The sequence below is a fragment of the Penicillium verhagenii genome (genome assembly GCF_028828195.1).
Source record: "Penicillium verhagenii strain IBT 33310 chromosome Unknown utg000007l_segment0_segment0, whole genome shotgun sequence".
NCBI lineage: Eukaryota > Fungi > Ascomycota > Eurotiomycetes > Eurotiales > Aspergillaceae > Penicillium > Penicillium verhagenii.
Genome location: NW_026643171.1, coordinates 3058856 through 3073481, shown reverse-complemented (window position 1 = coordinate 3073481; position 14626 = coordinate 3058856). Strand labels below are relative to the sequence as shown.

Sequence of the window (14626 nt, the reverse complement as noted above, 5' to 3'; positions counted from 1 at the left end):
TCTAATCTCCATCTATAACCCTCTACTAGTAATTCGCCCATTTCAGGATCGAAACTGTTGTTCGTAAATAATAAATTTCCAAGGCTATGATCTATTCTAAATATTCCAAGCTTCATTGATTTACCAAGATTAGCATAGTATGTATGCTAACAACCTTGGAAGCTATGTATATCTTCAACCTTACTGAGGACAAGCAGGACTTCCCCGTACCTACTAGTATGCCCAGAAACAGAAAGACTTAAAGATGTGGATGAAAGATCAATCAATCAATTGATCTGGTTTCAAGTTGGTCCAAGCAATTGAATTGTTTGCACATGTAATGAATACTAGTAGCACCCACGGATGTACTTGTCCCATCTATTGATTTGGAAGGCCAGTTGCTACCAGTATGTATTCAACATACTAGTCAATTGATGTATGTATTGACATCCATGGTCCTCAGGTTTCTAGTTTATTTGTCTTCATTTACATTCACTAAAAAAACATCTGAACAGGACGAGGAAAACAAAAATTGAACAAACTACTGTATAATAGTTTTGTGTATTTGATTAGAGGGTTAACGTGTTTAATTTGTTATAGATCACATTTCACTTAAGAGAATAATTCACGAGCGTTGATTGGGCGCCTGTGGGGGGGCGATCGCCAAAGTGTTTGGTTTGGAAACGCCTTGGAACGTCAACCTCGGCCCCCTGAGTAAACACTTGGACACTTCAACGCTGCATTTGCGCCATGCTAGTGCGTTGAAAATGACTTCACCTTTCTCCTGGCTGCGGCGCATTTACTCGCTCGACACCCTTGACACTCGCTTCACCTCTTCCGCCATCAACACAGCTGACACGCGACCTACCTCCGCCAAAGATGCCCGCGCTCATGCCATTGCCCAAAATGCTCGCGCTCCACTCTGGCGTACACCTGAATTCTTTATCTACTATCTTTTCTTCATATTCCTCGTTCCTTTGATGTTCAAAACCGTGGTGGATGCTTCAAAAGGTGAGTCGCATCCTTTCAAATCACTGAGCGGCGTCCAGATGCTGACCTGAGGACCTTCAAATATCATAGAAAGCCACCCGATTTACCCTACATACTCAGATCTCCTATCACCAGGATGGATACCTGGCCGTTTAGTCGTGAGTGTTTGGTCTCGGAGATCTGTTCCTATCGAGATCTAGAAATATTGAGGCACAGCTGACCCTGCTTGAATGACAAAAGGACAACTCCGATGCGCAATATGCCAGCTTCCGCGACAACATTCCCTACCTCGTCCTGCTTCTGATTGCACACCCATTGGTTCGCCGAATCTATAACTCGCTCACAAGCAGCGCCGGTACCTCCACCAAACCCTCCAGCTCATCCACGGCGGCCGCAGGAGATGCACAGCTGGAACAGCGCATGCGCTTTGACTTCGTATTCGGAATTGTCTTCATTACAGCCCTCCATGGAGTTTCCGCGTTGAAGGTGCTCCTTGTATTGCTTATCAACTACCGCATCAGCAAGAACCTCCCTCGGTCTTACATTCCGGCTGCAACATGGACTTTCAACATCTTCATTCTCTTCGCCAATGAACTGTCTGGAGGATACCCGCTGGAAAAGATAGCCATGCTTTTGACAGGAGACAAGAGTTCCTTGCTGGTCCAGTGGGCCCAGACTCTAGACAGCTTCGGAGGCATCATGCCCCGATGGGAAGTTCTTTTCAAAGTCACCGTGTTGCGGCTGATAAGTTTCAACATGGACTACTATTGGAGTGTGAACTATCCCTCCGCAAGCCCGATCGAAGTATGTCCTCCTTTGGTGTCCAATCCCGGACTTCCCACCTCTCGACTGGATATAGAACTGACCGAATTCCACAAGAAGAAGCAGCTCGACCCCGCAGCTCTTTCTGACCGAGATCGCGTCAAAATCCCCGCTGAGCCTGCTGCCTTCAATGGACGCAATTATATTGCCTATGTACTCTATTCGCCATTGTATTTGGCCGGCCCGATCTTGACCTTCAACGATTATGTCTCCCAACAGCGATATACACCCCCCTCGCGGACACGAACACGCACCACGCTCTACGGTATCCGCTTCATCCTAACTGTCCTCTGCATGGAGCTGATCCTACACTACATTTACGCGGTCGCCATTTCCAAGGCCTCGCCGGATTGGTCTATTTTCACACCTGGCCAGCTCAGCATGCTCGCTTTCTTCAATCTTCATATCATCTGGCTGAAGCTGCTTATCCCATGGCGATTCTTCCGCCTATGGGCTCTGATTGACGGAATCGACCCACCGGAGAATATGGTCCGTTGTATGTCAAACAACTACTCCGCATCTGCTTTCTGGCGTGGTTGGCACCGTTCGTATAACCGCTGGATCGTACGCTATATCTATATTCCGCTGGGTGGAGGCGGTAGTGGCCGAGCCCCGGCAGGTGAAAAGCAGACTTCCTCTGGTGCTTGGGCTAAGTTCTTGCAAATCCGCAACTTGTTGCTGGTGTTCACGTTCGTGGCCCTGTGGCACGACATTAACCTCCGTCTGCTGGTGTGGGGTTGGCTTGTCACGCTCTTTGTTCTCCCTGAGACTGTGGGTCGTATGCTTTTCCCTGCCAAGCGCTGGCGCTCACATCCTACTACTTACCGGTGGCTCACTGGTATGGGTTCTGTTGGCAATGTCCTGATGTTGATGGTTGGAAACCTTGTTGGGTTTGCGCTTGGCCTGGATGGGCTGAAGGACTTGCTAACAAGTCTCACCGGATCATATTCTGGCGTGGCGTATATGGTCGCGTGCTGCGTGGTGTTGTTTGTCGGAATCCAAGTAATGTTTGAGATTCGTGAAGATGAACTGCGCGTAGGCATCGACCTGAAATGTTGATTATATTCCCAAGATACGGCAATGACAACTCCATTTTCTCTTCACAGACGGAAATTAGATTTCAATAATTGAAAATTTAGCTATTGTACAGGTTTCCATGATAATCATACAGTCATTAAAAAAAGGAGAAGGAAATAAAGACTTCCCTTCTCCTGATAGTACACAGTCAGGCCTTCCCCATGGTGCCTCTAGAAGAACGCACCACACCTCGAATCTTCGTGCACCCGGTAACAATCAAGCCCACAAGTCCGCAAATGACAGCTCTTGCACCGAATTTTACCCCAATACCCACACATACAGCAAAAATGCCGCGGCGAATGGGACGATATCGGCGCACCAGCCCTTGACGCATTATAAGACAACGGCGGTTCGGCGAGCAAACGCTGTATAATGCGATCAGAAGGCATAGTCGGCGCATAAGACTTTAAAAGAGAATCATCATCATGCTCCGTCTTCAAAAGCTTAGATTTCCCCTCCTCATCCTCACCCGCCTCCCCATCCGTAGCAACCGTAGCAGGCGTCTCGACAACAGAGACAGAGACAGAAACAGATCGCGCAGGCGTCGGCGTAGAAGCAGCAGTGCCAACAGCAGAAGCCCGTTTCCTCTTCGCAGCCGCAGATCCAGCCCCAGCCCCAGCCCCAGCAGACCCCGCAACAACAGGTGTGGAGCTCCGTCTCGCCGCAGCCGCAACAACAGCAGCAGCTTTACCCCCCTTCCCCATCGCCGCCGCACCGGTATTCTGGCCAGCCCCAGCCCCAGTCCCGGCAGCACCGCTGTTCTGAATGGCGGCCTCCTCGTCGTCAAGGTGATTACGGAAGGTCTTTTGGGATTGAAGGATTCGGCGGACGTTCGATGTCGTTTTCGCGCGCGTGCCGCGTGCTCCGGCTTCTTTGGCTTGTTTGACCGGGACGGGGATCGCGACGTCGCGCTGGTTTTCGCGATCGAGCTCGGCGAGGTGTCGGATGATTGCGTTCGCTCGTCGGGAGGACATGTCGCCGCCTTTGCCGGCGTCGCGGATTCCGCGCTTGCGGCTTAGTGTTGGAGCCATGGCGGCTTGGGCTGGGTTGAAGGCTCGGTCGGTGACATAGCTCCAGCCTGGGGTTGGGGCGGCGCCCTTGTGTTGTAGAAGCTCGACGCGGAACATTATGGTTGTTCGTTGTCTTTTTAGGGGCCTTGGGTTTGTTCGATGGTAAAGGTGGCTGAGAAGGTAGGAGAGGGTGAGAGTTGGAGATGTGAAAGTTGATGGGCTGATAAGGTGTTTGGTGTGTTTGCAATGGTTTCTATCGAAACATCAATTTTGGGTGTATTGTTGATCGAAAGTCAGTCCGTTCTAAGGATAATAGTGCTTAAGACATTTATAATGATAGTATATATCATGCCTTTCAATGTTTGAAATAGATGAATCATTTCATAGATAAATACGTTTGGTAACTTTGGTCAAATTGGCATGTTTGGAAACCAAATGCAAAAAAAAAGATACCCCAACGCCAACGAACATTTGAAGAAGAGAAAAGACATAGTATTGACGGTAAAAGTAAATAGTCCAGCATTTACTTCTTGTGTAGCTGATTGACCTTGGATTCCAGCTCATTAGTGTATGACTGGAGTTTGAGGGTAGCAGACTGAAGTGCCTATATCACAAAGAGAGCTTTCCCCAGAACCGGGGAAAGCATGTTGGAGTCAGTCGCGATGAAATATGATCGCAAGATGCCAGTCTTGAAAGCGATGCTAGGACATACCGCAATATCATCAGTCAACATCTCATTCGCGACGCGGTAATCACCAAGGATGTAGTAGTATACAGACGCGCCAGCAACAACAGCGCCGGACAGGAATCCAAAGACTCTGCACAAGGTTAGATTATCCAGGTATCGCCCGACGTCTGGAACTGCAGATTCTAGGGCGGTTACAACACTTACCCTCCACGGAAAGCACCGACGGGCTTGCTTGCGGGCAATGGCGCGGCCTCCCAGCGGGGACGGGACACTGAGAAAGAGCGGGCGACGACGCGTCCGCGTAAAGGCAGAAATATTTTTGAGCGGACAGGCATGGTGACGCAAGATCTGTCTGATCAGCGAATGCCTCGACGTGAAAAATGCAAAGTGTTTTTACAAGTGAAGATGCTTTGTGGCGAGAGGAGTGAAAGAGACCAGGTGACGTTGACAACTGTGGCCCGGGCGGCGTCGGAAGTGGTCGGTACTTTAAGTGCTATACTGCAGTATGCATTGAAGCAGCGACGCTGGGGTATCAATGTCAAAAGTTACCACCAATCAGAACCATAACTCAATAAGGATGGTATTATACATGTATATGTACTGGTATATGAGATGTAGAGAGAGAAAAAAATTCGATGGGAATTATCGCTATGGATGGGTTACTGCCGCTATACAGAATGGAGGACAAAGCAATCAGTCAAGAATCAAGGCCATTAACCTCAATTTACAATTGTACTCTCATTGAACAGATCCGCCAACAGATCATCCCGACAGATGCCTATGTCTGGTCCTTCCATGCCGTACGTACTCTCAAATACGTAAATACTCAGCCGGTCAAAGAACGGTCGCAGAATCCGCTCGACAATCTCGTCCTTGGCCGTCTCTCGAATTTGATCTGAGATAAGCCACGGCCGCTTGAGACTATCCCGTGTTACAGGCTCCGCGGCCTCGTGCGAGAGAGTTTGTGTAAGTGCATTCCGTGCTCCGAAGCTTTGGGATACCTCGTCAGCAAGAGCAACAGGTTCCCAGCGACTAGGCGGGTAAACCGCATCGATAGTGTCGGTCACAAACAGCCATTCCAAGAGCTGGAAGTCGTCTGGGGCAATGACCAACAGGACGTCAAGGAGCTTGCATGCCTGGAGTAGGGAGTAAGGGCTGTAAACCTCCGATTGCAGGCCCCGTGGAACCGCAGAAATAGCTTCCTGTAGCTCCGCGTTGATCAGTGGCCAGAAGGGCGCCAAAGATGAAGCAGACGTTTTAAGCACGAGAGCACGAAGAACCATGAAAATCTCCGCCCGTGTTGCTGATGACGGAGAAGAAGAGATGGTTGCTGCTAAAAGATCCTCTAGCTTCTGAAGCAGGCCCGGCAGTTCGCCCACAAAGTAATCGGTGTTGGCAGATAAAAGAAGGACCGCAATACGGCGTAGGTTGAGTTGCGCCCTGCGATCTGCTTCTAGGCGTGCTGCGGAGGCTCCCACGCCAAACATGATACCGGCAGCGCTGGGTGGCGGCAGACGACTCAGCAACTCTCCTAGCCGGTCCTTGTCTGCAATAGCCCACTGTCGCAACAGATCCATCCAATTGTCTTTGATCAGATCCACTTGCAACCCAAAGAAGCGTGGGTCATTGAAAGCATCGGCAATGTCCTTCTTCCATACCTTTGCGGCTGCAGGAACTTTAGTCATTTGCTGTAATAGGACCATAACATTGCGGTTGAGGTTGTTGGGGAATAGTCGAGAACGGATGAGAGGACCAACTACATTGGTTGAGACGCTGTTTATGGCGGTATTGATACGATCCGAGTCACCAAGAGTTGTGATGAAGGATGGCATGGAGACAGCAAGGATACTCAACATATCATCCGGTCCAGTGTGGGACACGGCCGTTCGGTCATAGTCAAGCGAAGATCTCGCTAACAGACCAGCGTCTTGGTTTAGGCCCAGTGGTTTGCTGGTGAATACAGCAGTAAGGAGACGAAGGAGAACGTCCTGTAGAAAATCCTAGTCAGTAAACAAAAGGAAATATTGGAATTAGGGGCGGGTGACAAACTCCAAGCTCCTTGCGCATGCGACGGTCTTCGCCAAATGTTGTGTTTTCCAACTTCGCGCCCAAAATAGCCGCGAATTCAATCAGACGGGGAAGTATCTGTCGATGGGGAAACGGATTGCTGAGCACATCGCGGAGAAATATGGTGCAATCGGACCATATTTCGTCAAGAACATCGTCATCCAAGGAGCGAGCATAGGAAACCAAGAAACTCGCTAATTCAGATTCAGACAAGCTGGTAGTCAAAGATGACTGGCGATGTTTGTCTAATGCGCTTGGATTTGTTCGCGTGTATATCGCATTGAACACTGCAGGAATAGTGATCTTCGGGCTCGAGCCGTCAAGAGTATGGAGTAGGTTGAAGATAAGCGCAGCGGTATCTGTATCAGACTTTGTCCACGATTCAACCAAAGTCTCAAGACATTCGAGCGCCTCTGCAGTGAAAAGATGTTCTAGGATACGCCTAGACCTGTTTCTCATTCGCAATGATGTGTATTGAAACGATGCCATTGATTCAGAATCCGGTGAGTCAGTTCGATCACCTGCGCCCCAGGCCCAAATAGAGAAACAAAGACGCACGGCATCCTGGAAGCAGAGAAGAACTGTCAACCGATCGTTGGCGGTATTAGAACGGCCTTGGTTGCCATCCGAGTTGAACACACCAGACACCATATTTCCAAAAAAGCCTTGCGGCTGATCTGGGCTCTTAGCGGCCGGAATATTCGACTCTTCTACTAGAAGGCGTTCATGGGCATGAGCAATACATGTTTCAAGACCAGTGAGCAAGGCGATTGTGACGTGTTCGGAGCGGTCTTGTGGCCAGTCTTCTGTTTGTTGGAATGCGAGTTGAAGCCTTCCAAAAGAGGCTTTAATCTCTCTGCAAAAGCATTCTACCAGCATGAGCAGAATTTGAAACAGCGAGCCTGAGTAGAGAGGAAGAACCTCACAAAGAAGTCCGATCCACTTATCCACGATTTGATGAGATTTTGTTGAACTGATGCCTTTGAGCAGACAATCCAGAAGTCGCTCAGGAGGTTGGGGGAAATTAGGCAAGACCTGGCCTCTATCTGTCTTCTCGCTTGTAAAAGATAATATGGAAGGACTGGTCAAACGTTCACGAGAGCCGGCTCGTTGGTGCTTTGGCCTAGGAGGTGGCACGGGTGCATAAGCCTGGGCAAATCGAACTTTCAGAGCTGCAAGAAGGGCATCGATGATTGCACCTTGCACTGCAACGCTGCTACCTTCATCTGATGCAACCAAAAGGCGATCTACAAGAAAATCGACAATGCCAGATTCCGCCAGGTCCTCAGCACCGGGTCCCAGAAGAAGTTGTCGCATGAGGTGGAGGGTATCTCTTTGCAATCGCTCTCCTTCTCGGTTAGTTTGTGTTGATGCCAATGCCTTGTCGCTGATAATTTTGTGGCAAGCCTCAAATATCGTTGCATGGAAACTCTTCACATTTTTGTTATCTATTTGAAAACGATCGGTTAGTTACCATTGCCATCTTTCGTTGGCTTGAAATATGACTTACCCTCAGACGTAGATGCATCAATACGCTTCTCGGTCTGGCCTAGTGTCTGGGTGAGAAGCGTAATCCATCCGTTATGAGAAAGTGATGAGATGATGTTCGAGGCTGTTCGCAGCAGATAGTTGCACTCTTTGTAATCATCAGGTGAGATTGAACCGTCTTCTTCCGTGACAGTTGCAGGATTTTCATGCTCAAATAACTCCCCAAATTTCAGGATAACGACATGGAATATTCTAAAAATTGGTTAGCGACGTCAATGTAAGGGGATTCGGAAATTTATCGCACCTATGGATAGAATGGAGGTCTTGAAGCCACTGCTGTACACTCTGGGACACATCCCCAGGTTCTTGAGACAGGAGGTCAAGAACAATGAACAAGGGACGCTCAAGCATTGAGCATTGATAGGAGAACAATGTCCCCCCGACCTCAAGGACCTGCTTTGGCGGTTGCTCGTGAGTGCCGTGATGACTATGATTCCATAGTACATAGAACTTCTCAGCTTGTTCCTCCGAGGAGAGATGATAAGAGGCCATGGTTGACGAGTTGACCATCAAAGAGGTTATCGATGCCTCGACAAGATGATCAACCCAAGATATCGAGTGGAGGGACCATAGACACCGTACGGCTTCTACATGGAATTTTGGGCTCAATGGTGACAGGTATTGCCAGAGCTGTTCGACTAGGCTGGGGATGAGACCGCAGGCATCCTCATAGGTGACATAGAATCCAAGGGTCTGGATAAAGAACAAGTTTGTCAATGCAGAGGCAATTGTACAGATAACTGCGAATCCAGCTGTGGTTGGAGTGCTGTCCTTCTTGCCTAATCTTCGAGATAGTGCCCCGTAGAGTCGCCTATCGCGGAGCACACGCGATTTTGGCAGCTTCATAAGCAACTTTACAACGATGTCAACTTTTTCGTGTAGACATGAAGTATTATTATCGCTTTCCAGAGCTTCGACAGATAGATCATGAGCTTCTCGTATAATCATTTCGCTGATTTGCTTCGGGCCAAATGGAAGGGGAGGAATATCAAGGCTGTTTTTGCTGCTTTCATAGAAGCTATGGATCTTTTTCAAGATATCATGGTTTCGAGTCTTGGTTTCAGCAGCGGGTTTTTCATGACCTGTCTTTCTTGAGAATACTCTCTCTGTGAGTAGTGGTATCAAGGACTTTAGGACATCATTCAGCGCGATGGACACAGCTTGCTTGTCGATATTGGTGCCATGTGAAGGTGTATGCAAAGAAATCTCACGCATTCTGACAAGCACCGATAGCGTTAACAAAGGAACATGGATCTGAAGCATGTCTTCTTCTCGCACATTGAAATTATCAATAATGAACCGGGCAAGATCAAGGTTTTGCAATACTTGGTGAGGGTCACGCTCCAGATCGTTCGAGCGGAAGTCAACCAATCCTAGGAGCTCGGAGAAAATGACACTGCTTTCCACTCCATCGAAGAATGCACTCGCACTGCGAAAGACTTCTTCGAAATGATTTCTGGGGGCTTCTTTTTCAAAATTCTGGACACTGCGAATTGTGTGTAGGAATACAGCAGGAACAATATAACCGCCAATTTCCCAGCGATCCATCAAGGAAAGAGCAATACGAAAGGGCTTTGTCCGTTCAGAAGGAATCTGAGATGCTTGCTTTATCATCTTAAGAAGACCATTCACCAAAGGCTGCAAACCCACGCGGCTGAAATATTGAGACTGTGAAAGCTCCTTGGCATCGGTAGAGACGTGACTTATCTCGGACGAACCCTTTTGGCCATCAACGGATGAACGCTCACGGTCACCTGCGGGCTCAGGGCCAAGGAACCATGCCCAGAGCCGACGGTTCAGACCCATGTCGCGTCGAGTGACCACACCCACGGCAGCAACAATCAAAGTTTCGAGATCACGGTCTGTGATTCGAGACTGTAAGATTGGGGAGTTCAATGACAAGTGAGTCACAAGAAGGTCAAGAAAATTTCGCTGAACCAGGAGCTGTTCGTCGGAGAGACCTGATGCAAAACACCGGATCAACAGGCCTGGCTCTGGGAGTATCACGGAGTCAGCCGCTGCCAGCATCTCGGGTGGAATGTCTTTAACATCGCTAGTATCAGCCGCACTCTGACGGCGGTTGGAAATGCCTAATTTAGGTAGGTAGCGGTTTAAGTAGGCTAGGACGCCAAGTCGTCTGCTTGGGTTTGTAATCGATGCGAGGAACAGACATTGCCAGAAATACTGCCCAGAAGCCCCGGATTCGGAAGTTTTTTGAGTCTCAAGTCGCCCGCCCACTTCGCGAACCTTGTTGATGATCCGTAACGTTGGCTCGAAATCGTCACTTGTCTCCTCCTCCAGACCAGGGAGTAAGGCCAAGAGAATTGCTTTCAAGGCGGGCCGAATGGCCCATGGCTCGAGATCGACAATATAACCTTCCATCAATGACAGAAAGAGCGGTCGAACGGTGAGCGAGGCGAAAGTCAGGGTCGGCGCAAGTCCGGGCAGGTACAAAGGCAGGTCGTGCGATAGCCCCTCAAGCTAAAGTAAACAAAGCGGACAGTCAGTCAACGATGACTTGGGATTTGGTTTTCCGCGGTTCGTACCTTTATCAGCCCAAATATGTAGGTGTATACTTCGAGAGCCTTCTGGTGGACCCCAGATGGCAATGACGGGTTCAAGCATTGTGCAAGTCGCTTCGAGACCAGTACCTTATGGGGTACAACAGGTTGATCTGGCGGGTGGGTTTGAAGGGCCTAGTCCATGGTCAATTATTGAGCACCGTAAAGCCAGCGCTGCGTGTCTTGGGGCCTTACCTTCAGAAGGCGACTCAGGAAGGAGATGTAGTCAGCCCATTCTTGGAGGGCATTGTCGAACAGTGATAGCGCTCGTTCAACACTTGACGCATAGCGGCGATAGCTTTTGTCCTTCTTGATGGAACCTAGAGTTGGAGAAAAATGTCAGTCAAATCTTGCGATACATCTCTCAGACTTGGGTAAGAATTGCAAACCTTCCTTTCCCTGCAAGCGCGTGCGCGTCAAGGAGCTCTCGGAGCTTGCGGGGGAATTCGACCTCGGAAAGGCACTCGGATCAAGGCTCATGGTGCCAGTGTCGGACGTCAAATTGGTACAAAAGCTGCAGACTGCACTTCATCATATTTAGTCCATGGAAAATGACCCTCAGGGGAAGGCGAGGTTGAACGTTGAAGATGGTTGGAAAGGGCCACGCAGGCGGACACATTTAATGTTTTGTCCGCCTTAGGGGAGAGCTCCGACTTCCCGACCGACGTTCACAACGTCAACCGCTTTACACTTCCCCACAACTGAACATTCAATGTTGGAATGAGCTGATCATGACACCCCTTGAATCAATTTGCATCCTAGTTATAGCGCATACCCGTAGGTGAATTAAATTGTCCAATTAATTGGGTTGGATTGAAAAAGAAACAACACTTCGCCAGAGTATTAGCCCGGGCTACAGTCTGTCATTAGCAGCCACGCGCCGCCAGCCTTCTCTACTACCACCTTGACAGAGCAAGTATCATGTAGCTTCCAGATGCGCATGTCTCCAAAGCTTTATGGAGGGAGAGTACTAGAGTATGTACGTGTGCATGTAATTAAATATTTGCATCAATACATAACATACTACATGACTTTCCAAGATTGGGATGTACGCACGTACATACCACCGTAGTATTACCGCGTAAGCGTAATGGTGGTGCATGCATCCATTCCTAAGAGGGATCGGGACTCTTCCTGCTAATATACATGGTAATCAGGTGATCCTGGGCGGTGACCGCCAGCAGGGTAACACGTAGTATGTGTATAGTATGTATAGCAGACTTATGTAGATGTTCAGTACATACAGCATGTACTACTACTATTGATGTATACGTGGTATACTTATGTCTAACTGGTGCTAGGGACCTGGGAGAGTTCCATGGACCTGTAGACATCTCGCACATCTAGTATTCCCGACAGATGTCAATCCCAACATTTGAACATTTGAAGGTTGAACCTCAAGTTGGAAAGATCCATCAATCCGCCGATGTCCAGCCCTGGAGGTAGGCGTCCATGCACAGGGTGTTGCAAAAGGCTTGCACATTTGAACATTGAAGGTTTCGGGAATTTCTGTGAGGTTGAATGAACAAACTTTCAAGTGTTGGAAAGCTTCAAAATTTCAATTTTCTAATACTTTTGTTATAGGCTTATCAACGACGACGACCAGCTCCTCCCACATTGTCAGTCCGATCAGCCATGCTAACCACCTCTCCGATCCCGGCTGCTTCCTGTTCATCCTCTAGAGCCATGATCTCTTCTCGGCTATCCCACCATTTCTCTTCTGCAGTCTCGAATGCCGCCTTTCGCAACTCCTTAATACTCTTCTCATCGCCCTGGCCTTTCAGCCTCATGGACTCGATGAGCAGCCTCTGCCATTCCTCTGAAGTACGACTGAAGAATTCGCGGAGACTCTCGAAAGGCCGAGGCAATGGACGGCTATCATCAGGCTGGACGTCGGTTTCTTGTTCCTCAACCTCGAGCTGTTCCATATCCTGAGTGACCGACGGCACAGTGACTTCTGTTGTAGCAGGCGATGAGGTATCAAGAGACATAGAATCACCTTCTTCGTCGTCCATATCCTCATCCTCGTCGTCTTCCTCGTCGTCCATATCTTCATCACTGTCCTCATCGTTGTCCATGAGGTTCCAGTTCATGGGCTCCCGGTAGAAGCATTCCTTGACACCATCCAACTTGACGAGGTCAATAGAGTACATATCATCGAACGTGAACTCCCGATCGCCCTTTTCAAAAGTTCCACCATAGATGAAAAGAGTGTCATCTTGTACCGCAAGTTGTGCGTTGAAGCGTCTATGAGGCATCTCGAAGCGGACAATTGCGGGTTTAGAAGGCTCAACAGGCTCCTCCACAGGCGTGCTCAATTGCATAAGCTCATCGTCGTCATCATCATCTCGAATCCCACCCCTTGCCTCCAGTGCTTTGAGATTTGCCAGAAGCTCTTCTTCATCGGCCTTACCTCTGTTTCGTGTTTTGACACCCTGGTTCGCCTGCTTCTTGCCAGCCGCGCGCGGTCGTCGTAGACTTAGCGGGAAGAATCGATTTCGATCCGTGTTCCATGCAAACAACAAATCAAAGAACTCGCTGTCAATGCCTTCTTCACTTAGCTCAACATCATGAACTCCACCAAACATGATACCGCGACCCTTGTGGTACGCCATCGTTGTTCCTGCACGAGCCGGGTTTGGTGTATTGGCGGGCTTCTTTCTCCGCTCCCAGCGGATTATTGGAACAGCAGCAGCTGGAGCATCAGATGCCGGTGGTGTAATTCTGAGGAACCATGTATCTTGATGAACCATGGGCCGTAGAACCATTTTTTGAGCGCCGCCCTTGACTGGCTTGCCGCCCGCGCCGCCACCACTGGTGGCCTTCACTCGAGAGTAACCACCATAGATCACGGCTCCGGTTTCATGGGGAAGCAATGAGAATGAAGACCGGGGGTCGGGTTTTTGCGATGCCGTTGTCAATGCTGGGCTAAACCAGGTATATTTCTGGCAATCGTAGATCCACAAGTCCTGCAAGTACTTGGTCTGCTGGGAAGTGTCTTGGAATCCACCGAACAAGATGATGTAGTTCTATAGTTATTTTTTTAGCCTTGTTTTCACATGGAAGTAGTTCATCTTTACTGTACCTTGTAGTAAGTCATTCGATGACCGCTTCGAGCCGGGGGACCTTTACCCTTGGTCTCAAGGCGGGTCCACTCCCTAGTCGCGGTGTCCAAATGCCAAAAGTCATTGTAGTGATAGAAAGTTCCCTGCTTGGGCGATGAAAATTCACCTGGAGGAATGGGTTAGCTATTAATGATACGGGGGAAGGAAATAGTTTCGAATCAATTGACCGTCTTACCTCCAAACAAATATACTCCTCCGCTGTTACCTCCACGACACCATGCATGTCCACTTCGAGGCAAAGGACTATTGGGACTAGTCACCTCTCTCCATTCACCTCGGTCGATCAGATATACGAAGAGGTTATTGAAGAATGTTGCGTGTGTTCCATCAAAGTACTCGCCGCCAAAGAGCAACAATTCGTTTCGATTGGACGGCGAGGCAAGGACAGTGGGCGATGAGCGTGGTGCAGGAGGCTCTGAGACAATCTCTGTAACCTTCAAAAACCTGGCTTGTTCTTCTGCGTACTGAGCGAGGATGGCATCCAGATCGGCATCCTCGGCGTCACTATCCGCATCCTTGCCCTTGGTTTTGGACTTTTTTTCATTTTTGGCGGTTTTCTTAGACTGCTTAGCCGCCACTCGAGCCTTATGCTCGGCGGACTTTTTGTCCTTCTTGCCCATATCCGAAATCTGGGATTTATACCGGGGGTTTGAAGGCTTACAAGTCCTGGCGGGGCATAGAAAAAAAAAGGTTTTCCCCACATTCATATCTGCCAGGTCTCTTTAGATAGGTGGGCCGACCACTATGTAGCAGCACACA

General features: G+C 49.0%; 5 protein-coding genes across 5 annotated transcripts; 1 reads left to right on the top strand and 4 right to left on the bottom strand.

Annotated features, from left to right (window-relative positions):
- Nucleotides 1-746: 746 nt before the first annotated feature.
- On the top strand, nt 747-2850 carry N7466_007805 (putative glycerol:H+ symporter (Gup1); the record flags this gene model as incomplete). Its single annotated transcript, XM_057167194.1, has 3 exons — nt 747-990; nt 1060-1127; nt 1210-2850. The coding sequence occupies 3 exons, from the start codon at nt 747-749 to the stop codon at nt 2848-2850; spliced, it is 1953 nt and encodes a 650-aa protein (XP_057020235.1).
- Nucleotides 2851-3038: 188 nt separating this feature from the next.
- Nucleotides 3039-3995, bottom strand: N7466_007804 (putative HIT finger domain protein; the record flags this gene model as incomplete). The annotated part of the gene is made up of 1 exon (XM_057167193.1): nt 3039-3995. One exon carries the CDS (start codon nt 3993-3995, stop codon nt 3039-3041), a length of 957 nt encoding a protein of 318 aa, XP_057020234.1.
- Nucleotides 3996-4401: 406 nt separating this feature from the next.
- On the bottom strand, nt 4402-4901 carry N7466_007803 (uncharacterized protein; the record flags this gene model as incomplete). Its single annotated transcript, XM_057167192.1, has 3 exons — nt 4402-4482; nt 4591-4696; nt 4771-4901. 3 exons carry the CDS (start codon nt 4899-4901, stop codon nt 4402-4404), a joined length of 318 nt encoding a protein of 105 aa, XP_057020233.1.
- A 384-nt stretch (nt 4902-5285) lies between these two features.
- Nucleotides 5286-11222, bottom strand: N7466_007802 (dopey family protein; the record flags this gene model as incomplete). The annotated part of the gene is made up of 7 exons (XM_057167191.1): nt 5286-6554; nt 6616-8081; nt 8144-8373; nt 8426-10662; nt 10728-10877; nt 10938-11062; nt 11132-11222. 7 exons carry the CDS (start codon nt 11220-11222, stop codon nt 5286-5288), a joined length of 5568 nt encoding a protein of 1855 aa, XP_057020232.1.
- Nucleotides 11223-12331: 1109 nt separating this feature from the next.
- On the bottom strand, nt 12332-14487 carry N7466_007801 (putative Kelch repeats protein; the record flags this gene model as incomplete). The annotated part of the gene is made up of 3 exons (XM_057167190.1): nt 12332-13771; nt 13828-13973; nt 14043-14487. 3 exons carry the CDS (start codon nt 14485-14487, stop codon nt 12332-12334), a joined length of 2031 nt encoding a protein of 676 aa, XP_057020231.1.
- Nucleotides 14488-14626: the final 139 nt, after the last annotated feature.